Source organism: Marmota marmota, unplaced genomic scaffold (genome assembly GCF_001458135.2).
Source record: "Marmota marmota marmota unplaced genomic scaffold, marMar, whole genome shotgun sequence".
NCBI classification, from domain to species: domain Eukaryota; kingdom Metazoa; phylum Chordata; class Mammalia; order Rodentia; family Sciuridae; genus Marmota; species Marmota marmota.
In genome coordinates, this window is record NW_026000174.1 from 42,379,378 (window position 1) to 42,394,875 (window position 15,498).

The 15,498-nt window shown below is 30.4% G+C and overlaps 1 protein-coding gene across 7 annotated transcripts in view; it reads right to left on the reverse strand.

Moving 5' to 3' along the window:
• Positions 1-15,498, reverse strand: part of Immp1l (inner mitochondrial membrane peptidase subunit 1) — a 78,215-nt gene that overhangs the window by 40,922 nt on the left and 21,795 nt on the right. For 2 of the 7 annotated variants that reach the window (XM_048788548.1, XM_048788547.1), the window contains exon 3: positions 5,583-5,839. The exons of the other annotated variants lie outside the window; for them this stretch is intronic. In XM_048788548.1, the coding sequence (XP_048644505.1) occupies positions 5,583-5,658 (76 nt within the window). In that variant the 5' untranslated portion in view covers positions 5,659-5,839. The remainder of the gene's footprint in view (positions 1-5,582; positions 5,840-15,498) is intronic. 7 annotated transcript variants of the gene reach the window in all.

Sequence of the window (15,498 nt, forward strand, 5' to 3'; positions counted from 1 at the left end):
CTGGGGTAAGGCTAATATTTCTCAAATAGGACAACAAGTACTAACACTAATGACTGATCAACTGGATTATATAAATCATATATTACATCAAAAATACTATTTAAAAAGCAAAAGGGCAATCTACATGTTGGAAGAATATATCTAAATAAATATCTGACAAAGGCACATACAAATATATAGAAGTCCAACAGATCAGTGAGAAAAAGATAACCTAATAAAAAATAAGCAAAATTCAGAGACTTCACAAAAGAGGACATCCAAATTGTTAATGTAATAGTCAGGTTTCTCTAGAGGAATATAACCCATAGAATATGTGTGTATGATTGTGCGTGTGTGTGTGTGTGTGCGTGTGGGCTATAAAAGAACAGTCATTAGATTGGTTTACACAATCAGAGACTGGATAGTCCCATAATGGCTATCTATAATCTGGAGAGCTGCTCAATCCAAAAAAGCTAGGAACCCCTCCACCATTTCAAGGCCTGGCAACTCCTTAAAAAGATGCTAGTTGGAGTTCACATTCAAAAGCTAAAGAAGCTGAACTGTGATGCTCTTATGGCAGCAGCAAAACAACCAACCAACCAAAACACACATACACATTTAAAACAAAAACAAAAACAAAAAAAACCCAAAACAAAAACAAAAACCCTCAATCTGTTCTAGAAGAATCAATCTCATGCACAATATGCTTTCCTCCTCTTCCCGCTTTTTGTTCTATCTAGGCCCCCAAGCTATTGGACAGCACCCCAAGTTCAGAGAAGATCTTCCCTTAGTTTACTGTCCCACATGCAAATCGTCTCTGGAAGCATCCTCACAGACACACCTAGAAGTCTGCTTTACTAATTTTCTAAATGTCTTTCTATTAGTTAAGATAACAACCAAGATTAATCAGAAGAGTTTAAAAAAAAAAACATAAAAAGCTGGATCTTCAGGAAACTACAAATTAAAACCAGAAAGAGATATTATCAGAAAACTGTCACTATGGCTAAAACTAAAGACAACAAGCTCTTAAAAAGGTAGAGCAATTGGAAATCGGAACACTCTTTAACTGCTGTCAAAAATAAATTTATACAACCACTTTGGAAGATTGGTAGTATTATTTACTATTTACTCATAGATTCATATGCCGCATAATGAGATGCTTACATTCATCAACAGACCTGTACAAGAACATTCATAGCAGTTTTATTCAAAATCAGTCTCTCTCTCTCTCTCTCTCTCTCTCTCTCTCTCTCTCTCTCTCTCTCCCCCTCCCTCCCTCCCTCTCCCAGTGCTGGGGATCAAACTTGAGGCCTTGAGTATGCTGGGCAAGCACTCTACTACTGAGACACATCCCCAAGCCCATTCATAATATATCAAACCAAACAACCCAAATGTCAATCATCATAAAAACGGGCAAACTGTAGTATGTTCACACACTGGGATACTACACATCAATAAAAAGAATAAACTCAAAAGGGCATACAGTGTATGATTCCATTTATATTCTTAATTTTTATGAAAATCAAATAGAAACAAAACTAATCTGCAAAGGTCAAGACAGTGGTTTACCTTGGGGAGTAGCATCTGAGCTTCAGTGTTAGGAGTGATTACACAGGTATATGCATATGTACAAATACACAATGTGGTATGTATGTATGATACTTCAATTTTTTTTAATGTAAGAAAGAAAGGGAATCAAACAAAAGTAGCTTTTGATAAAAGCTGAAGCACTGGGCTCGGGTTGTGGCTCAGTGGTAGAGCTCTTGCCTAGCTTGAGTGAGGAAATGGGTTCAATTCTCAGCACCACATATAAATTAAAAAAGTCCACTGAGAACTAAAAAAAGTTTTAAATAAAAAAGCTGAAACGCTTTATTCAATGACAACTAGGGAAAAAAATGGATTTGGATATTGGCAGTTTTTTCAATTTGATGGTTGGGCTAATGTTAAATAACCAACTAAAAAGATTGAGGAAAGGGAACACGAGAAACTGAAAAGAAATTAGAGACTTCTTCATCCTTAGAAGGTATTGGGCATAGGCATACAATTCTAAGATCTTGATTTAGATCCAATGACAGAAATAGACCTAAGAGTAATTTCAGACTAATAAAAGTCACAAAGAAAACATCCACCTGATTGTTCAAGTTAGAAATTCCTTTGAAAAGAGGAGGCATTTTGTTTCAGAAACCAGATAAAGTATAATATATCAAATGCTAATTAAAAACAGTTTATAGACATTAATTCATTCTAAAGAGTAAGCAACCAATGAGAAAAGGGATTAGTATCTTTACTTTTTGTTGTTCTGATAGAGCAATGGAGTTTAGCAATTAAAGAAGTGCTCACATAAAGGAAAAGTGAACAGAAACAAGGATATGGGGAAGCAGAAAACAAATTAACAACATAGTTTTGCTATATTTACTTTAATTTGGACAAGAAAAAATACATTCTGACATTTCTAAGACCTACATTCAAATTCAAGAATACTTACAATAACATATTTTCCCATAGAAATATGGATATAAAGTAACTGAAAGATATATGTCCATTTCAGATCTTAAATGGAAGTTATTGTGACAAGTACAGAACAACAAAGACTCATTAAGATAGGGATACAGTGTGGTGTACACTGCTCAGTAGCTAAATAATTCACTCTCACACAGCAGCCTCTCCATCAAAGTAATTCAAATTCCTGTCATTTCAAAATCACCTTAGAGGCTGCTCATGAATTGTTCAAATCTATAAATGTTAAATCTACTGTAAGACTTGTACAGGGGTTACTTTTTATTTTTCAGAACTACAAATTCAAAGTGCTCTGATCCCCATAATCTATGAAGATTTTATAAAACCTTTCCATTTCATTCCTAGAGGAAATAACTGCGATCACTTTGAGGTTTAAAGAAGTGAAGACTGCTTTAAATCTGACTGCAGCTTCCAAATAGCTTGATAAGTGCAAGTCAACCAAAATTCAAAATTCAGATTCTCAAGCTCCCATCACATAGCTAGTGAATGAGACTTTCTGGGAGCAACACCACAGAATTTATAGTTTTAACAGGCTGCCATGAAGGAATTCCAGTGAAGAGCTTTGTGTTGTCATTTGAGACCACAGAAACATACTCGACACTTTCAGAAATCTGATAAAACTTAGCCATTCACTGTTTTTAAAATGAATGTTAATATTGGGATAATTCTATAAATTGTCACAAATTAAACTTTAGAATCCTAACATTTCAATGTATTTCATTAATAATGTTATTTTCTTGGGTTCACTTATACATATGTTTGTGTGTGTGTGTGTGTGAGAGAGAGAGAGATCAAAACTTTTAATATAATCATCATCTTTCACAAATGTCATTCATCCACCAATAATTCCCCAACCGCTATATGATCCATCTTTTCAGAATACAGTAGTTGTATGAGCAATAGTCGAAGGGTATTAACTCAAATGAAAAAATAGCATTTACTGTCATCATAGGCTAACTGACACTGTTGCCAGTCTGCAGTTCATGTAGGCTCTTTAGAGAGAAATGAAGTCTATAAATCACCAAATGAGAAGAATTGATTTCATAACACATTGATCAAGAATTATCTAATATTCCTAACCAGTTCCATCTTACACCTCTTTTTAAACAATTTTTCATTCTCATATTTCCAAAACCAAATCAAAACAACAACAACAAAAACCTTAACTCTTACTGACATCATTGAGTCTTGTACTCATGTTACAAATTAAATTAGTAATATAGCTTTTCAAGATGAGCCAAATTCCCTATGAGTTAAGGTACCAAATTTAAGTAACCTCTATCAAGATGAAAAGAATATATACCATTGAGAAAATCTCACACATTTATGTCTAATTTAATTAAGGGGTGAGTTTATTCAAAACATTCCAAAAGAAATAACAATGTCTCATCAAATAAGAAAGATGCCTAAAATGGAAGGAGAAAAAAAAAACACTAACTTTCAAGACCTACTCAGTTAATTGCTGAATAAAAGAACAAACATAAGTAAATGTTTGCCATGTTTAATAAATGATGCCAAATTGTTTTGAATAGAAAATTATTTTAAATAAAAAATAGTTAAGTAGTAAATATACAACACTGACTACGATAGAAAGTTATCCTGAGATAATAAGCTTCCTAGCTAAATAATTTGAAATTACACATAAACCAAATATTTTAGACTTGAAATGCAAGTAATTATATTATGAGGATAAGAAAAAGTTGTCAGTCCACTTATTTCATAGTAAACTCTTTTAATCATGACTGCAGAATTTTAAATAATTTTTAATAGTTAAACTATAAATAGAAAGCTAAAGAAATCCTTCATAAATCAGCATAATTTAGTTCAGGAGAAATATTTTTAAGCTTTCCCATTCCTTCATTTAAAATGTAGTGAAAATGAAGAAACATATTTTGGAGTACAGCAGCTTGGAACCAATTAAACCAAACACATTAATAATAACAAGTTAGGAAAAGTCGATGAAAGAGCTCTATGTAAGTTTACTGTATTTTGCCTGCTGACTTTTCCAATAAAGACCTTATATGGAGAATAAAAGGTACTACATACAATCAGAGGCTACAGGTACATGAATACATCATGTGTAAAATGGATGTTTATATTTTATCTTTATAACTTCAAGAAAATATTTTAGTCATTTATATTTGGTTAAAAAATGTTAGGTTTAAAAACATTTAGACTGAGGTTAAGGCTATTAAATATAAGGCTACTAAATCACAAAACAGGATAAGATAAAAATCAAGCTCTATGAATAAATATTTTTAAATTAAGTACTCTAGGATCATAACACTGACAACACTAATTATCTTTTCTACTCTTGGCAGTTATGTTGCATACTGTTTGGGTGACTGATGGGATAATTTGACTTCATTTTCTCTCGGTTTATTCTGGATCGTGTAAGAGAAGAATATTAAAATAATTAACACCTCTAAACAAAGTACTTGATAAACTTTTTGACTGAAATAAAATGCTAAAAATATTAACTAATGTATTGATTCTAGCACAAATTACTGAAGCCTAATGTTCTAAGGAAAATCTTGACTTAGAATCACTGATTTTTAAAAATAAGTCATTCAATATTAATATTAACTATTCTAGGACTTTTACAAATTAAATCATATCATTTCAAAAAAACTCCTTTTATCAGCACTGTGAGCCAATATTACCTTAATTACCAAATATATGTCCATATATTTTATGTTATGTTAGACTCACCAAAACCATTTCATTGGCAGTAATTGAAGCATTCAAAAATAGGTAAACTGTATGACAACACAAATTATTTCAATTCCATATATATACATACATTTTCATTACTTTCATAATGACCCTAAATACAAAAGAATGTAACAGTGCTTAAATTAATATTTTATCTCAAATATGAATATTTACTAATGGTAAATAGTCTGTCACTCAACTAGGGAAGGTAGAAAAGCATCATTAATCAACCTTTCTATTTGAACAGCTTAATAAATTTTGAATCAGTTTATAGTTTGTCACATAATTTATAAATCACATAGCTTAAAATAAAGTCACATACTATGAATAATTAATACAAAGCATACATAGTCTTTCTTTGCCTTGATCACCTGATTTTTTGTTGTTGTTTATAAAACTAATCACAGTTAGCAGGGTAGAAATTGCTTTGAGCTTCATGAATGACATCCAAGAGATGGGAAAGGATTAGTTCTCAGTTGCTGCCAGTTTATAGCGCCAGGTGGCTTTTTCTGCAGTGAAGGTGTTACCGATAATCCCATTACACTGGTACTAAATCTTGCAGACATCAAAATTATCACCAAGGTTCCTTTTCATCCCATCCTTTCCAAATGACTGGAAGTCGCTTCACCTGAAAGAAGTCAAATCCACATGCAGCTGCTGTTTTAGCAGGCAGCAAACTCCCTGAGAATGCCAGTCATGATTCAATTTTGCTGTGCTGGTGGCCCCCTATTCCCTGTCCAATAATACATCTGTTAAAAAATCCTACAGCTACAAATCAAGTTTAATCCTACCAGGGACCTCATGTTGGTCTTGTCTTCCAAAAAGGCAGCAGGTTCTGCTGTCTATCTCTGCTAGTGTCTGGGGAATACCCTTTAAATCCCAGCCCTACTTAGAAGAATAAGCTAAGGATCACAAAACATGACCTCAAAAACCCTGATATGACTATATTCTGACCCAGAGGCATTCATTCTAGGTGAAGATTAGAACTTTGCATAATAAGATTACACAGCAAGTGAATGATATCAAGGGACTATCCATATGCAGCCGCCTGGTTTTGTATAGACAGCCTGTGCTGTGCAATATGCAATGCAGACGAAAAAGAGCTTGGTCTTTCTAGCTGAAATAAAATAGATTCACATAAATTAGTTGGCCATTTCCAGATTCCTAAATCCCCTATTACATCTTTTATTGACAGCTCCTGTGAGGATAGCACAAATGTTATTCCTTTTTATTCTGCGCTTCTATAACAATCATGCTCTGTAATTGAAATGTACATAGATTATGTCTATAAATTAACATCTTGTTTGCTGTAATCTTGGATTACAATTGACTGTGTACATAATAAAATTAGGAAATCAATGGACGGATTTATCATCTCCAAGAAACTAGAGATATTGTTTAAAGAGTAGTTTAACATTTTGTGCCAACACTTTAAATGCAGAAGTCACAGGGAGTAGTCAATAAAAATTTAAGTGAGTCAAGAATACAACAGGCATGGACTAATATCTACATAAAAATCAGATTATGTAAAAATTAGGTTTGAGTCCTCAAAATTTAGAAAATGAGAAAAATTCAAAGGTCTTTTGAATATATGGTTTTCTCTAAAGCATATACTACAGCAGGAAGGTCAATTACACATGACAAGGTCTACATTTTTTTAATAAAGTAGGTACTCCTGCAATATTCAATACAAATCCTCTTAATCATTTTATAACTATACTTTAAAATATTTAAATCAGTCAATTATAATTCAAGATTTTAGAATTCTTAACTGTATGTTTTTAAAACATTAGTCAAGGAATCTCTCCTCTTATTTGTATATAGAACATTTTAAAGGTAAAAAACTGCTAGAGGTCTTTAGAAAACAATATTTATAATCACCTTTTATTCAAAGAAATGTACAGCTATACAGCTCTAAATAAAAGATAATTTATATAAAAGATAAATTCATATATATTCTAATAATGTGAAGGAATTCTTAGCTATATTTTTAAAATAATTATTAAGACTCACCATGGGATTGTTATAAAACTAAGCTCCTCAGGTTAGTTTATTTGAGAAGTTTGATTTGCCCTCAATTTATGAGGAACATTACATATCTATTACATCAGCTTCTATCTTCTCAATATCACAATATTGTTAAACACACCTAATAGGTACAAAGGAGTCAGGTGACATAATTCTGATTTCATGTATTAAACAGATCGATATAAATCAAAACAATATCATTGGCAAAGCATTAAAAACTAATTATGTAATTTAAAATACAAGGCACATGAATATTCTTTGGTCACCTTAGGATATTACTAGAAAAATAATGAGGAATGTAAAAAAATACATTTTTGTTATGACATTTTGTTATAATTGTGTAATACACAGTCTAATAATGTAGCCATTAGCACCATGTGGCTGTGAGTACTTGGAATGTGACTAGTTCAAGTTGAGATGTACTGTAAGAATAAAATATGCAATGGACATTGAAGACAATGCACAAAAAAGAAGGAAAACACAATATTTCATTCATTTTTATACTGATTACATGTTAAAAAGATAATATAATATTTTGAATATATATGATTAATTGTAATATCTACGTAATTCACATTATATTTCAATTAAACAGTACTGTCATACATTTTCAATGTGTTCCTAAGCTAAATGAAATTTTATGACTAATAAAAGTACTGAAGTAGAGGGTTATTATGGAAGAACAAACATTCCATAATAAACTTACTAAAGAAAGTATAAACTTAGTAAAGAAAGTATAAGAGTCTATCATTTTAGCCTGTATTTCATTCATATTTCTAACTTAAGGGTAGTGGTTGGGAGGAGATGAGATCTCCCAAATTGCTGACTATCACATACCAAAAACAATGATATATTATAGTTACAAAATGCTTCAATCCACCAAATATAGGTCATTTAAAAACAACAACAACAACAACTTTCCTCTTGAGTAACTTCATAAGAGGCCAGTGGGATCTGTTACCCCTAGCTGAGTGCAATATATAGCATTTTCAAAAAGATGTCTGGATTTAGAAAGGGCCATGACTGTTTTTTTCTGTGATGCTATGTAATTGTTTATATTCAAAAATTTTAAATATATGTAAGGTAAGTAACAACTATTCAGAGTTTTAGTATTTACTATATTTCAGAATGCTAAAAATAAAAAGATCAATTTTATAAATTACTAGTAAATTGCTATAAGTTTTTCCACCATATTCATCAAAGGAGTTTTAAAATATGTTAATTAAAAAGGTTTTATAGAAGTTAGGAAAACTAAAAATAGTTAAAATATGTAATGCCTAATTTAATCCAAGAGAGAGAATGACTTATTCAGAATGACCACAGACAAATGACCCAGAATTAAAATATTAGGTCTGTCATATTAGACTATGACTTCAAATAAACAAAAGTACTTAAGGTATTAACTGATTTTAAAGTTTTTTCCATAATTATTTCTTTATAATATTTATCAAAAATTCTAGTATTATGGATAAAATTTAAGTATCAATTAAATGCATAAAATTTGAGTCAATTCTTTATTACCTTAGTCATACATTTTTCCTAACCTTTTAAAATTATGTTTATTTCTTTTCTAGTTCATGTATCACACAGACATTAACACACACATGAACATATACAAAGCAAAACAAAATAATAACAATAACAAAAAACTTTCTAACCATCAATAGATGAGTGCAATGATATTCAGTCTAAGTTAATCTCCAGACATCCAAATTCATGAATAAAAATTCATCAGTTTTAAATACACTGAGCCTATTAAGCAAGAACAAAAGCATATGCACAAAAGAGCTTTTAATATATTTCAAAGCCCACAAGAGCCATGGTCTCATTAAAATTATAAATTACACAAACATGGAATGAAGATTCAAACTGCAGTGCAGCTAAGCAGATTACAGAAAACCCCGCGTTCCATATGATAACACACCATGGCCCTCCCAGATGGGGGCTTGGAACAAAAAGGCCATCACCACAGCTAGGGAAAACCTCCTTGTGATCTCTGGTTTCTGTTCAGCAGATGACAGCCAAATAATATGTTGATTATTCTGTTTGTGCTGCTAAGCTTGTAAGATGGAATAAAAGCGATATGATCTATTGTGAACCCAATGCTAATGTGTTGCTCCACTCATAAATAATATACTGAATTTATTTTGAAACTATCTTTTATCTGAATTTCAGTTTTTAAATGCATGAATTAAAATAAAAGGCAGGATAAAATAATAGTTAATTTGATGCTTTAAACTAAAAAATGTAGTTGACAAGTGAAAAATATCTAAATGCTTAGTGAACAGTCAAGAATAATCACCTTTCTTTAATTTCAGCACTGTGATCAGAAATAAAATACATTTTAAAATAAGCAATTATTCTCATTACAAAATACAGATATAAAATTAGGTAATACAATAATCATGAAGTTAATAATATATATATAATTGGCAAGATGAAAACTAAAACATTAAGGTATTAAAACACACCTATAACATAAATAATACGACATACTCAGAACATATTTCTGAACAATAAAAAGTCTATTTGAAAGCCTTATAAATGTTCGTAACTTATACACATGTGGATGATCATAAGAAATACTGCTTAAGATAATTTGGAAGCACGTAAAGTAATTTTTAAATATGATAGCCAGCATGTTATATTTAAATTAAATCATAACTTAATTTTTAACTCAATGAAAAAAATTATACTTAATATACTGAGCTTTAATAAAGTAAACTATATCCAAATGAGATAACTAGAATTGTAACTGTGAATGCTTCACAAAGTTTTATATTTCAAGAATAAACAATGGCAGAAACTAGGATTGTTAAAAATGTTGAAAGTCATAACATTTATTTTCCCACCCCAGAAATTTCTCCCTGAATTATCCAGCAGACTACCCTTAAAGAAAAACAAACAAATAAAGCAGTACAATAAAGATGCACATAAGGTAAACATGGATAAACACCATTTTCTTATGGGAATATTTTGTAAGAAGTACATAATTATGGTCATTAACCTAAGCCCACTCCTTTTTCTATGTCTCCAGATATAGTGTCATCAGTCCAAAATAATAAGAATACAGTGTAAAATGATAAATATAAAAAGTAAAACAAAAATGCTACTATAAGAAAAACATCCTTGGAGTAGACAAATATTTCTCAAATGAAACAAGACTAGACTACATTAAAGTCATAAACTTTGGTTCATCAAAAGCACTATTAAAGGAGTGAAAAGGTAAACCTCTGAGTGAGAGAAATCACTGCAACACCAATATTTAATTAAAGATTTACATTCTGAACATATAAAGAACTTCTGCCAATCGAAGAAAAAGACAGCCCAACAGAAAAGTGGGCAAAAGAGATGAACAGGCACTTCACAAAGGAGAATAACCAAAGAGTTACTATACATATAAAAAAGTGCTCAATGTCATTATCAGGGAGTACAAAATAAAACTATAATGATTTACTATTTTATATCCACCAGAATGTGAAAAATGAATTTGATATGGAAGAAACTGAGTACTAGTGAATATATGAAACAACTACATTTCAAACATACTATATAAAGTGGCACAACCATTTTAGAAAACTGGCTGCATTTATTAAAGCTGTGTATATACATACTTATGATCAAGAGATTTTACTCCAAGATATATCACCAAAGAAATGTGGATATATGTGTAATAGAATGTCAAGTAGCTTTACATGGAAACTACCCAAATGTCCACTAGTAGAACAGATAAATAATGGCTATGATATATTCACGTAATGGAATGCAGCGATGAAACTTAACAAACTAAAACTATCTGAGACTCTGGAGGAATATCAAGGCACAATATTAAACACAGAAAATTAGATACAAAAAACTATACTGTATAAATCTATATATAAAACAAAATCAAGAAAAACTAATCAGTGCTTTTAAAAATCCTGATGGCAGTTCTCCTTGTGGAGAGAGGGAAAATGGCAGGAAGAAATAACTAAGGTACCTTCTGGAGTGTTGATGATGTTCTTTTTCTGTATCTGGGTGCTGGTTATGTAGGTCTATTTGGTTTGTGAAAATTTTATTAAGCTATCCACTTATAATGTGCATTTTCTGTAAATATAGCTTTTGAAAAATAGAGGCAGGGCTACACACAAATTGAAAGATAGTCAAAATCTATAAAACAAGAAATTTAGGAATAACTGACACCTATATAATCTAAATAAGAAAACTGGGGGTTCTTATAATAACTACTTGAATATTTACATTCTAATAGATCTCTTCGATTTGTAGAAGTTCCTTATATGTTCAGAATATGAATCTCCAATTAAGATTCATTGCTGAGATAAGTTCTGGACTCTTATAAAGGGAGCAACAATAGTCATTCATACTTTTATGTTCTCTGTTCCCCTCCCCTCAATATTTTCAGAGATATCTGGTCTTTGTGTCAGGAGTAACTGCTGCTGCTATTACAACAACTTTTTTAATAGGACCAAAAACTTACCCTTAAAGTAGCACAGAAAATAAGGCAATACAAGGAATATATGTCTGCCATTTTCTCCCTTGCGCTCAAATTTCTTAAGCTTTGTTTTGTTCATCATGAAAGATTCTTTGAAAACTTTTATTTTGCATTTCTAATGAAGAAAAATATAATTTGTGCTTTTATATCATATAAATTAAATGAAACTTCATGATAATTTGATAATGAACTATACTTCATAGCATTCACTTCCATATGATCCCTTATTTCTATACTGAAATCAATACAGGACTTATAGATTTTTTTCCTCAACCTGAAAAGATGCTTTGATAAATAAACTAAGATAGTTCATTCAAAGATTATAGTTTATTTGTTTATTAGCAAATATTTATTCCCTGCTTACTATCTAACAGGATCTGGGGAAAAAAAGGGAATTAAATTGGCAAATGGCTAATTTTACAGTTTTTTTATAGCAGGCTTGGGGCTGGGGTTGTGACTCAGTGGTAGAGCGCTCACCTAGCATGTTACCGTAAGGCCCTAGGTTCGATCCTCAGCACCACATAAAAATAAATAAATTAACTGAAGATATTGTATCCAACTACAACTAAAAAATAAATATTTTTTTAAAATATAGCTGGTTTATCCTTTCTTCTACTTTCATTGGTTTATAAATAAAACTTGTTAATTAGTAACACCATATTCCAAAATTAAAACTCATCTAAAAGATGTGCAGTAGAAGCTCCATCTATCCCATTTTCCTCTCTGTCCTTACACAGGTTTTAGATATTGTGTACTTTTTCAGATTTTTCTTTATGCAAATATACCAAATACAAACATATATTTTAATCTCCTTCCTGATTTACATAAAAAAATACTTTACTCTTTTTGAACTCTGCTTTTTCCAAATAACAATATATTAGGGAAGCTTTCCAAATCTTCATATAGAAAACATCCCCACTTTGTGTTGATTTGTAGAGTATTTCACTGTATAGATACAACATAGTTCATTTAACTAGTATCCTACTGATAGACATTAGTGGTGTTTCCAATCTTTTGCGACTTCAAACAATGTTACAATGAAAACTCCTCAACAGATGCCATTTTGTAAATATACAAGTATATAGGTAATTCTCAAAACTCGTGAAAAAGGTAAATGTGGTTTTTTTTTTCCTAGAAATTGCCAATTTGCTTTCCATGGGAGTTGTGTCATTTTGTATTTCCACTAACTATGCATCTCAGATGTAGCATGGAAAAAGCTATTTCCTCTCGATGAGCCTCTAAAACACATTTAGGCAGCTTTCAAGGACTAACTGAAGCTCTTTATTCATTTTTTTCTCAAACATATCTGTAAAATTTGTTGGCTTAGTAAATTTAAAAGCAAATAAATTTTCAAATTTAAAAAACTTTCATCAGCACAGTAAATCAATGTTGATGCTTAATGTGCTAGGATAGCAACTGTCTACTTTTCTAACCAATATCTCTTGTGCTCTAAAAATAAATATATTCCCTACTACAGTTTTTTTTAAATTCATATTCAATTGTTTACAATTGTGAATGCAATCAAATGCATATCACTTTCAAAAATATTTTTCTGAAATATTTGTATGTTTTCATCAAATCAAATCTTTGTTACTTCTATAGTTTTCTTTAAAAGTTGTAATTTCAAGGGCTAGTTAATCTTATGATTGCCATTTTCATTAATCAGTGTCACCTAAAACATTATTTTTATTTCAGTTTTCATCCTAACAAAATAACAAGAAAACAAACATATCTACTGATACTCCTCCTACTTGAAGGAATCCTTAAGTAAATAGTTTCAATATAACTGTTTTTATCAGAAAACATGTAAATGAAAATCTTTACTCCTTCAATAAGGATACAACAATACATAAGCAATGTATTTTGCATTTCAGTCATTCAGAAATCAATTGTGAGGTTATCTGAATACCCTGAAACAAAGTGGATGACCCTAAAGAAAATTTTTTAAAAGTTGCCACACATTCTACGCATTCAGTTAGTAGATGGGACAAAAACCATACTTAAAGTTTCACCTAAGTAATGTATAATGTTAGGCAAATGTTTTGTCTTTAAATATAAATCAACACAATGCACTAACAACAAATGGCAAGAATTACCTAACAAAGGTAAGATAAAACAAACAAAAAACCCATTACAAATAGCACCCCAGATAAAAAGCTTATCCATATAGGACAATTTTGTAGGCATCTGATAGGACATAATGGTTTCTGAGGAAATCATTTTAATTCTGTAAAATGCTTGATGTTCATAATGACAATATTGAGCCATTTTTTAAAAACCTGAAATTTATTTCAGTTTTAGAAAACAGATATAAATTGTATATTTTAGAAAAATATTCATATAAAACAAATTGAGCACACATAAGGGTAAAATTCAATTACCCAGAAAAATAACAGGTGAGGAATATGCCAATTAAATTTCCCCAATGAATGAGGAAATAAAGTAAAATTTCTTATTTAAAATTAGCATATACTATGGCTTGCTTTTGGAAGATGAACCATAATGGGTTCATTATCATTTTAGAGGTTATTTAGCATACAACTGCCTGTGCCAAGCCAGATCTTGGTTAATAGCCAAAAGAATATTTGATTATTTTTAAAAGCTAGATGGGCAAATTTCCAATTAAATAACTAGGAAATTCAAGAAAAAGTCCTGATTTTACTTTATTTACTTTAAGTTGTAACTCCCACTAGACAGGTTGATCTGGTTTCTAGCCCCAGTTTGCTAAATGTCCTATTCAAGTGACTCCATCTCTTCTAGCCCTCCTTAGTTAAGGAATTATAGAAAATATGATATTTTAGAAAACAGAATGAGTATGCTAATAAAGTGAAACACACAATTACTTCATTAGGTCATATATATAAATCTATACTACTTCTATATCTACCTATATACATTTTATATTAAATTATATATATATATAAATCTATATACTTCTATATCTACCTATATACATTTTATATTAAATTATCTCAAACTTTGTCTCTTCACCATATATCTAAGGACTACAATAAAAAAGTTAATAACTACTGCAGAATCCTTTCCAACATTTAACATTTGGTACTGTCAAAATAAAACAAGTTTCTCATGTAGTCATTTAAATTCACTTAAAATATCACTGTAATCAATTTCCCTGATATTATTTTCCAATCTAAAAATAAATTACTTGTTATCTGACAAATTTTTAAAAAATTGATATGTAACCAGGGTATTTTTTAAAGAATGTTTACAGCATACCATTTATAAAATCCAAACAGTAGACACAACTCAATTATCTACCAATAGAATGACTAAATAAAGTTAGGCATATTTACTGAAAGAAATAATATATAATAATGAAAATGAATGAAATAAAGCTACATGGATGACTCTTCAAAATAAAATGCTGAGCAAAGGAAGAAAAAACCTAAAATTTCACAATAATCAGCTAGAGGCAAAATGTAAACATGTTGTTTGGGAATACATAGGAAAGTGTTAAAATTACATAAAAATTATGAAAATGATTACCACAAAATGAAAAGTTGAGTTACTTCTACAGAAAGGGAAGACTTTATATATATCAAATGTTTCTGGGATATAAAGGATCATTAGTATGATCATTGGTTATTAATGATCTTGATCATTTCTAAAAGCTAGTTGGGCAAACTTCCAATTAAATGACTAGGAAATTCAGAAAAAAGTCCTGATTCTACTATATTTCTAAAAATTTTTATTGCAATATTTAAAGTTTAATTACAACTTTAAGTTGTAACTCCCATTAGACAGGA